The sequence below is a fragment of the Malaclemys terrapin genome, chromosome 9 (genome assembly GCF_027887155.1).
Source record: "Malaclemys terrapin pileata isolate rMalTer1 chromosome 9, rMalTer1.hap1, whole genome shotgun sequence".
NCBI lineage: Eukaryota > Metazoa > Chordata > Testudines > Emydidae > Malaclemys > Malaclemys terrapin.
The window spans coordinates 38743379-38754140 of NC_071513.1; the positions used below are offsets into that span (position 1 = coordinate 38743379).

Here is a 10762-nt window from a genome sequence, read left to right on the forward strand (position 1 = left end):
AATGCCTTCGTTGTGTTACTTAGAGCTGTATTGAATGAGGGAGGAATAAGTTGGAGCAGGTTCTGTTGTGATATGATGAGATGCATGTGTACTTGGAAGGATGAAGTATGCCCCATTTCAGCACTGAGTTTTGTACAGCGTGTCCGCAGAGGTGTGCATAGGTGTCGCCTTGGTTTGGGGATGGTCAGCATTCTATGGCATACATAACAGTGGTCTTTAGGGCTTAATGAGGAGGAAATGAAGGCAATGTCTCAGAAGGAATCCTCAGGACATGGGCGAAAGGGGGGTAACGTTTAGCAAATCTGGGGTGGCTTGTGTAAAGTAAGCTCAGGGTATGCCTACACTGCAGTTAGACACGCGCGGCTGTACCATGCCAGCTGATTTGGGTTTGCGGGGCTCAGGCTAAGGGGCTGTTTAACTGCAGTGTAGATGCTCTGGCTGGAGCCCAGACTCTAGGGCTCTGAGCGTCCCAGAGCTTGGGCTGCAGCCTGAGCTGGAACGTCTACAATGCAATAAAACAGTCCCTTAGTCCGAGCCCCATGAACCCCAGTCAGCTGGCACTGGCCAGCCGTGGGTTTTTAACTGCAGTGTAGACGTACCCTCAATGTTTGAGTGTAGGCCAAGTGTAAGTAGGTCCTGTTTGCTACTCCTGTGAGTTTTGCCACAGCAAACAGGTGTTTAGCACATGAGCACCAAGTCTGTCTTGCCGAAGGGTTTTGCAGCATCTGTAAGGGAAGTACTAGTATGTGTTTTATTGGCATGCTGGGACCTTACTCTGCCATCTTTGAGCTAAGGTCACATTGTGGGGGTGGCATGTATCTTAACTTTGTATTTCTGGTTTTCAGAGGTCTAACATCAGTGCTCACCTGGGGAGCAGGGAGAGTAGCTTATTCTCAAATAAATGTCTACACTTGCATCTGAAGAAGTGAGGATTTTTTACCCACGAAAGCTTATGCCCAAATAAATCTGTTAGTCTTATGGTATGTCCAGACTACCCACCGTATCGGCGGGTAGCGATCGATACCCGAACACGCTCCCTGTCGACTCCGGAACTCCACCAGAGCGAGTGGCAGTAGCGGAGTCGACGGGGGAGCCGCGGCCTTCGATCCCGTGCCGTGAGGATGGGAGGTAAGTCGGAATAAGATATGTCGACTTCAGCTACAGTATTTCCGTAGCTGAAGTTATGTATCTTACATCGACACCCCCACCCCCAGTGTAGACCAGGCCTTTACAGTGCCACCGGACTCCTTGTCGTTTTTGTGGATACAGACTAACATGGCTGCCCCCTGATACTTGTACACTTGGAGCTGTTTGTTTTGCTTCACATTCACTCTTGACCTTAATCCAAGTTAACTTTCAATTGTAGGCAAGCATTCAATTCCATTCTTTAGGAAACATCATTACATCATCCTAACTGTATTTCATCTTTCCTCTCTAGTCACTCACTGCTAATTTCCTTGACCGTACTTCTAACGTAAAATCAAAGTCTACAGGTGTGTGTTAGAGCATTTAAAACATTGCTCTTAAACCAGAAGTCTTTAGTCTCAGGACAGAATTTCCAAAAGGAGCCCATGCAAACAGAATGCAAACAGAGTAAGGGATATGCACAACATGCATTCTCTGAAAACTGCCAAGCTCTATCCTACCCTTGAACTTTCAGTGCAGGGGTGCAGCTTATACTCCTGAGGGAATTCTGTGCCAAAAATATTAAAAATTCTGGGCACAATATTTTAATTGTCAACATAACACAATATAATCATACCATTTTCAATTATTTTGGTAATTTATTTCAAATACCTATCAGCGACTATGTCTGTAACAATACAGTCAACAAAAAAGATTCAGGAAATGTTTTTTGACAAACAGTTTCCTTGCTAAGAATATTAGTACATCTCTATGGCTCCACAGTGAGCGAGAGGGGACAGTGTCTTGCACATATGCCCAGCCCTACCCCCCCGATCCAGATGTAGGGCAAGCAGGCTCAGCCCGGCAGGATCCTAGTGTGGGTGGATCCAGGTGTGGGGTAACTTGGATATGGGTGTCTCAGTGGGGGGGATCTGGATGCACAGGGGCTCATTGGGAGCAGGGGGAATGGGATTTTGCTGGGGGGATCCAGGTGAAGGTGATTGGGGCTCAGCAGGGGTGTATGGGAGGGATGGGGCATGGCAGAGGGTCTGGGTACAGGGGGCTCAGTGGAGTGGTCCAGGTGCTGGGGGAGTGAGGCTCGGTGGGGAGTCTGAGTGGGGTGGGGATCTAAGTGCAGTTGGTGGGGCCTTGGTGGGGCGGGGGTCCTGGTGCAGCTTGTGGGAGCTCAGTGGGGTGGGGGTCTGAATAGAGAGGGGTGGGGCTCAGCAGGGGAGTTTGGGTACTGGGTGGCAGATGGGAGGGCAGCTCCTTGCACAGTAGCCCCTCGCCCAGGGCATGATGGGAGCAGGAAGCAGGCGGTGTGTGGAGCTTCCTGCAGACCTGGGGATGGGTCTGATCCGGCCCTGGGAGCGGCCCGTTCAGGGGAAAAAAGTTCCGTATACTGCCCCTCTTCCCAGCCCAGCTGTGACTAGCAGCTGGTGCCCAGAGCAGCATAGGAGCCACTGACGGGGCTCTGGGTGCACCGCGAGAGGGACAGAGAGAGCCCAGCACCACCCCCAAAGCAGTGATTTTAAGTGTCTCCCAGCTTTTCTCAATGCCCGAACCAGATGTGCCCTGCCCCACCCCACCCCCAACTGCTACCTGGGAGGGATGCATGAATCAAATGTTCTCTGAAGAAAGAGTAAAATCTGCAGGGGACATTTAATTCTATTCTTGCGCAGTGGCACAGAATTCCCCCCAAAATAGCCGCTTAGATTCTAAGACCACAGCATGTTACCTTGCACCACCCAGTTGCTCTAATTACAAAATGTAACTGTGCTATTTGTTCACTTAACTGAACTTTGAAGGGATTTTCCTTATGTCCTTAAAAATGCTTTTACATGATAAACAAAAATTGGGAGAAGGGAATTCTGACTTCTCCAGCATTATAGCAAGACTTTCTTTGTCAAGTTCTTTTCCTTCCATCTTTCTCCCGAGGTCCTCTTACACCTCCCCACACCTGTAGAAGACATTGCTGATGGGCAATACTAGCATTCCTCATCCTGAAGCACTGACTGTTCTCTACATGGGAACCACAAACTGGTTTAAAAATCCTTAGGAAACAAAGGAGAGGAAAAGTTCATGTATACAGTGTGACGGGTTGGATCACAGAAACCCCTTTGGGAGCTGCCACCCGATGCGCAAAGACTACCCCTGCTCCTGTTTTCCCTGCCAGCTCAGGACTCCAGCACCCTGTCTTGCTGAGCCAGACACTTCCGTCTGGCTCCAACACAGACCCAGGGTCTGAATCACTTGTCCCAAAGCTGCAAGTTTACCTGAAAACAGCTTACAGAAGTGCGCTTGTCTTTAGCACTCAGATGCCCAACTCCCAATGGGGTCTAAACCCAGATAAATCCGTTTTACCCTGCATAAAGTTTATGCAGGGCAAACTCATAAATTGTTCGCCCTCTATAACACTGATAGAGAGATATGCACAGTTGTTTGCTCCCCCAGGTATTAATACATACTCTGAGTGAATTACTAAATAGAAAGTGATTTTATTAAATACAGACAGTAGGATTTAAGTGGTTCAAAGTAGTAACAGACAGAACAAAGTAAGTCACCAAGCAAAATAAAATAAAATGCGCAAATCTATGCCTAATCAAACTAAATACAGATAATCTCACCCTCAGAGATGCTTTAGTAAGTTTTTCTCAGACTGGACATCTTCCAGGCCTGGGCACAATTCTTTCCCCTGGTACAGCTCTTGTTGCAGCTCAGGTGGTAGCTAGGGGATTCTTCATGATGGCTCCTTTCCCTCTCTGTTCTCTTCCACCCCTTTATATATCTTTTGCATAAGGCGGGAACTCTTTGTCTCTCTGGGTTTCCACCCCCCCTCACTGGAAAAGCACCAGGTTAAAGATGGATTCCAGTTCAGGTGACATGATCACATGTCACTGCAAGACTTCATTACTCACTTGCCAGCACACACATATACAGGAAGACTCACAGGTAAATACAGCCATCTGCAGACAATGGGAGTCATCAAGATTTTAAACCATCATTAATGGTCCACACTTTACACAATTACAATAGGCCCTCAGAGTTACATTTTATATTTCTAGTTTTAGATACAAGAGTGGTACATTCATACAAATCAGATGATCATACTCAGTAGCTTATAAGCTTTGTAATGATACCTTACAAGAGACCTTTTGCATGAAGCATATCCCAGTTACGTTACATTCACTTATTACCGTATTTTCTCTAAAACTATCTCAGTTACATTATATTGACTTATTATCAAGTTTTTATAAAACCATATAGAATGCACAACGTCACATACAGTGCCTGCTTTTCCTGAAAACATGCTCCGTTGTTGAGTAAATATTTCCAGAGCACCAGAGGGTGCTGCTCTGCAGCAGATTCAGAGAAGAGTCCCTGAAATAGTGAGGTAATAAACTAAGCCTCATAGGGTTCTCTACTTTTGCTCCGTTTGATAGTGGTGAGATGGTGGTTCCTTAGCCTTTGAGGCACAGGAGTTCAATAAGTTTATAAATATTACTTGTTTCTGTCCAGAAGTATTGACTTCTGGTAGAGTACTTTCCATGATACCTTGCTATTTATGGACTGGTGTCAGGAGAATATGCTACAGTATATTCACAATTGCCATAGCTTCCTTGCACTCATGGAGCTCCTGCCTTAAGGGGACTCAGCAGAGCTGAGGCCCGGCAACTCAGGACAGAGGGTTTTATCTGATCTGACTTCTGTTTACTTAATATTTTTTTTCCCCCACAAGGCTTGGCCAGAAGATAAAACCCTGAACTTCAACTTAATTAAGGTAATGTGTTCTATTTTTAAATCTTATGTGAAAACTGGCTGTATTTAGCTATAGGTTAGTAATATAAATACATCTTCAAAAATACCACGTCCAGGAGAAGAATAAGGAGCTCGAAAGGAGGGTTTATGCTCTCATCTGGTCATGACACATGAGAACTCAGTCAAAGATGAAGACTCACTTGTGGACCCACTACAAAGTTCCAGCTGTTCACAATGAGGACAGCACATTGTGTTACCTGATGACTAGAGCAGTGTACTTTGGTCTGGGAACGTTTTGGTGTAGCAGCCATGTACAGCCAGTGGACTGAGACTGTTACACGCCTCTGTGCTGAGGCTGCATTTATTGTAGGTCAAGAAGTTCTAGTTACCTCTTAACTATTGGAGAATTTGCTCCTGGGAAAATTCTTCTCTCACAAATGGATTAAGCTTGTCCAAATTTCCAATATCAGTCTAAATAGCGTTCACATTCTGGGGTAGCAGTATATTCTTTTCTTTAATTTTAAACTGAATGTACTGCTAAAGTGAACGGTGCTAGAGACAGAAATCCTCCACTGAATAGGATCAGTCTGGGCAGTGACCGTTCAAGCTTCCCCTTGTGCTGCCCTGTCAATGTGCCTCAAAGCTGAACTAGGGTAACTTCTCATTGTGGGATGGGGAGTTCAGTTTTATGGCTCAGCCACTTCGCTGGACTTGCCAAGGAGACAACTAGTGGGCTTCTGTCTACCAGAAATGGGATTTATGTAGGTCCTGAGTAGTTACCAAATGGTAAAGACTTGAGATCACTATCAGGGTAGGCCAGATTTGAAATGGTGACCTATAGGTAAAGGGCTCAATGTCAGATCCTATGAGGCATCCAGTCACTTGGGAGCCTGGGGTGGGATGTAATCTTTGTGCCGGTGCATAATCATGTGGCAGGGCAGGTGTATTCAGGCTTTTACTGTCTGTATTGCCATATTTCCAGGTTAAGGCAAAAGGAGGCTACAACTGCATCTGTGGCCCCAGACACTTAACTACCTTATTTCTGTTTCTAGGGGAGGCAGTGGAACTGGTATCTGGAATATCTCTATGTGCAGGGGTTACAAGGCCTGAAACTCTTCATCGAAAGCAGCATCAATCGTGTTTCTCAGGTCTCCCAAACCAAGTCAGGGAATGTTCAGGTGTAACAGACTGGTTCATATGGATTCTTCTGGTTGTCCAGACCAGGAAAGCAGAGTATAGCAGGCCCTGCCTCTAACACCTTTGTCTAGGGGAAGAAGTACTGTAGACCGAGCCATTAGCTGTATTACATTTTGATACTGACATCACCTTAGGAAAACAAGGACAGAGAGAGAATGGTTGAACTGACCTTATTCAACAGTGCACTGAACCTGGATGTCCCTGCCAAACTTCTGTGTTGTGATGCTGCTGAGTTTGTATCCTGTGCAATGTCCCTGTTCACTATCAACTTCCTCATACTGGAATGTCTATTTCAACTAAGCTGCAAACACTTCTGCCTTTCTTATTTCATTATGGCACTTAGCAGTGCTCCTTCACTTAGAAGTGATTCCTGACCTCCCGCTGCAGTGTGTAATGAGGAACTCCCTGTGTGTATAAACGCATGCATGCGTGCACACACACCTTTCTAAGATATTGTATATTTTGACTCGGGGACTTTAAGGAACCTGCTGGGTCTTCTGTGGTGGAGTCTATTTATACTGGTTTTGAGGGTCTGTGACAGGCTGGCCTAACTGACCCCTTAGATTTTGCTTTCAGTATGAAACCTCCTGAGGATGCTTTCCTTTGTACCAGTCTGTAGGACATTCTCGCACTGCAGCTGGAAGATTTAGCGCTGAAGTTCATGTTTTATGGATGCTTTGAGCACCCTAGGGACATTGCTAACAGCTCGCTATTTTCTTGTGACAAGTCTAAATGCAGTTTTCCCTTTTGTGCTTGTAGCAATGTACATAACTGTATATTGTATATGTTTATATTATGTAAAATACTGCCTTAGTGCCACTGCAAAGGAACTCTCTTGTGAAATGTTTCTTCCTTCCCGCCCTTTTTAAAACTCAGATCCAGTTAAAAGAAACTGAACTCCATTTCCTAAGCTGGATATTTTGGGTGAACTTCATACTGATGGTGTAAAGCAGGGTTGGGACTCTTCAACTTCCATGCTCAGAGAACAAGAGAGAGAACACTGATCATGATTCCAAGTAGTTTGTACTTTCTTTCTGCCTCTGAAAAGGAGACACTTAAGGAAATGTTGACATGTTTTTTCCTTTTTCAGCGATGGTTACCAACATGGTGGTGGTGTCTTGCCTGCTTGTTCCTTTGTCTCTAATACCATATTAGTCTTGGGGTCACGTTGTTGAAGGCTAATGATCTTGTTAATAAACTCTTATGTTCAAACAGTGGGTCTGAGAAATGATTTTTTACTTTCTCATCTGTGGCTATGCCCACCTGTGTGGCTCCTATCTTCCCAGATAGGGGGAGAACATTTTGCTGAAAGACTTTTTCACTTTTGACAGAATTAACTTTTGTTTGATGTTAACTTGTGATGTCTTGAAGCCTTTTTTCCCCCCCTCTATGGAGCATAAAACTAGGTCACCCTCATGGGGTCCTAATAGGAAAAAGATATCTCCTCATCCTTCCTCTTTAAAGGGTAGCTCAAGGCCCAGAATGCATCCTACTGACATTCTCACTGTGCTCCAGTCTCCCCTCAGGTTGGGCTCTCTTACCTGGTGACGGTTCCTCAGTACTGAAGCTCAGCCCACCACATCAGTACCAATGGCCTCCATCCAGCTCTCCTGGGTATCATTAATCCCAGTACCGAAAGCTTTTATGGTGTCACATGATCTTGCAATGCAAGCTCTACCCAAATCACCTCTCCTCTGTGGTGAAAATACCCTTCATGGTACTGGCCACTAATACCATGCAGTGGTAGTACAGAGACTGGTTTTGCCTGGAGCTCCTGTTAAGTAAACTCCACTTTTAGAGGTGGAATATTCATTTTCAGCCTCTGAGGGTAGCTGGGAGATATCACCTAATTGCTCTTCAAGGTCTCTCTCATTTAATTCCTTTGCCTCCAGTAGGGAATCTGGAGCACATTTTATTTTAATAGACCTAGGGGTTCACTATGGTCATTCCCCATAGTGGATCTCAACTAGTTATAGACCCATCCACAAATATCATGAGAGCCTGTCTCTGACTTATAGGGCATGTGGCTTCCTGTGTTTACGTGACACAGCATGCCAGACTTCACCTGCTGTGTGCAGCGAGTGGTTAAAATCTCTGCCCAACATACATCATCTAGATGAAAAGAAACCGGTTTCCCCAATTTTCATTTGGAGATAGGGACCATCTTTGTTATATGTTTGTACAGTGGGGTCCTGCTCCATGACTAGGACTTCTAGATGCTACTCTTATACAGGTAACAGTTGAACTTGTGGAAAAATTCTCTAAAGGTATGCAAGGAGGGTACCCTTCTTTTTTTTTTAACTGTTGCCATCAGGCTGCCGCCGACATGCTTCCTCATTCTCCTAGGGAGCCCCCTTAGGCCATCTCCAAACCCACAGTCTTGACTTCCCAGGAAGTCTGCCTTGAAATAAGCATGCTGGAGATCAGGCATTCGCAGCATTCCATTCTAATGAAGGGATGGACCGATCAGGACAGTCTGCCTCAGTAATGTGTTAGATCATGTTCAACACTGCCTGCTGATATTTCTTATTCCTTCTCTCCCCCTCCCCATGTCAAAAAGCTGAGAGTTTCAGGAACTGATGTATTCACCATGAAATTACTCAAGGAGCTTTCCCCTTACTAGGTTTGCAGACCTAGTCCTTGCAGACCACCTTAGCAGGCTAATTGCCACCAACCACAAGTAATCAGTCAAAGACACCATCTGGTTCTTGGATTTGATAGGTTGTGGTGGATAATCACCTGAACATAAGATCCCTGTGTGATGCTATGGCTAAAAGAGCTAATTTGATCATGGAATGCATAAACAGGAATCTCAAGTAGGAGTAGAGAAGTTGTTTTACCTCTATATGTGGTGCTGGTGCATCTGCTGCTAGCATAACATGTCTCGCTCTAGTGCCCACAATTCAAGAGTGATGTTGATAAATTGGAGAGGGTTCAGAGAAAAGTGATTAAAGGGTTAGAAAACCTGTGTTTATGGTGATAGATTGAGCTCCTTGAGGCTATTTAGCTTAACTTTTTTTTTAAGGGGTGACTTGATTACTGTCTGTAAGTATCCACATGGGGGAAATAAATATTTAATAACGGGCTCTTCAAGCTAGCAGCAAAAGGTATAACACCATCCAAGGGCTAGAAGTTGAAGCTAGACTGTAACATGATGCCTGGCACCTGAGCAACTCCTTGTGGCCAGGGTGACCCACACTAGCTTTCCCCTAATTTAGGGTTCCTTAAACAAAATCCATATAGTCTCTCTCATCCAATCACAACCCTTCTTGGGGTCAGGTTTCTTTATTTGCAAAGCTCCAACCCTCCCTTCCCCAAGAAAAGCCCCACAAATCTCCCACCTAGCCTTGAGATGGGTCTTCTTCCCCAGCATCAATACTCTTCTGTGGGGGCCTTTGCAGGATAGCTGCAGTTTTGCCCTCATTGACTGTTCTCTGACCCTTTATAGCCCTGCTGCATTAATTGGCTCAAGTGGGAGCACCTGCTCTGACAGAGGGGCACTGGGCCTATTTTTAATCACAGGGGCCAGCCACTCTGTAACAGACAAATTCAGACAGGAAATACGGTGTAAATTTTTTAACATGTACTGCATGAGAGTAATTAACCATTGGAAAACTTACTAAGGGTTGTGGTGGATTCTCCATCACTGATAATTTTAAAATCTAGATTGGATGTTTTTCTAAAATCTGGTCTAGCAATTCTTTTGGGGAAGTTCTATGGCCTGTGTTATACAAGGAGTCAGACTAGAGGTCCCTTGTGGCTTTGGAACACATAAATCCATCCATCCATCCATCCTCTACTACATTTACTACTTCTTCATTACATGTGGATGCCAGCTGGCTAACCTCCAATCTTCTTCAGAGATCCAAAATATACTAATTCATCATAGGGAAGTATTCAAACTTACACATTCTACCAAATGGAAACTGTTCACTATTTGGGGCCAACACCAATTATAATTTTTGGAGACTTGGACTATCTGTCACTAAAGAGCTTGGAGTTGTGTATAAGCTCCTTTAAGAGTCCACCTGGCAGCACTAATAGCTAACCATCCCTGCATACAGAGTCACACAATATTCTCCCACTTGATGAAAAAAACACGAGTCCTTGTGGCACTTTAGAGACTAACAAATTTATTTGGGCATAAGCTTTTGTGGGCTAAAACTCACTTCATCAGACTCATGGAGTGAAAAATACAGAAAGCAGTATAAATATTACAGTACATGAAAAGATGGGAGTTGCCTTACCAAGTGGGGGGTCAGTGCTAACAAGGCTAATTCAATTAAGGTGGAAGTGACCTAATCTTAACAGTTGACAAGAAGGGGTGAATATCAAAGGAAGAAAATTACTTTTGTAGTGCTAACGAGGCCAAGATAATCAAAGTGGACGTTGCCCATTTCCAACAGTTGATAAGAAGGTGTGAATATCAGCAGAGGGGAAACTTACTTTTTATAGTGACTCATCCACTCCCAGTCTTTATTCAGGCCTAATTTGATAGTATCCAGTTTGCAAATTAATTCCAGTTCTGAAGTTTCTCGTTGGAGTCTGTTTTTGAAGTTTTTCTGTTGAATTGCCACTGAGTTATCCCTCCCCCCACTGTGTTCCATAATGAACACATCCTGTGGAAAGTGTGGGGAGAGGAATGATTATCAAGCCTCCCCCCCCCCCCTACAGTGCTGGC

General features: G+C 44.8%; 1 protein-coding gene across 2 annotated transcripts in view; it reads left to right on the forward strand.

The window, feature by feature from the left end:
- The window catches only part of CENPI (centromere protein I), a 30987-nt gene extending 23787 nt beyond the window's left edge, over positions 1–7200 (forward strand). For both annotated transcript variants that reach the window (XM_054038834.1, XM_054038835.1), the window contains exons 20-21: positions 4865–4906; positions 5937–7200. In XM_054038834.1, coding sequence (XP_053894809.1) covers positions 4865–4906; positions 5937–6068 — 174 coding nt within the window. In that variant the 3' untranslated portion in view covers positions 6069–7200. The remainder of the gene's footprint in view (positions 1–4864; positions 4907–5936) is intronic.
- Positions 7201–10762: the final 3562 nt, after the last annotated feature.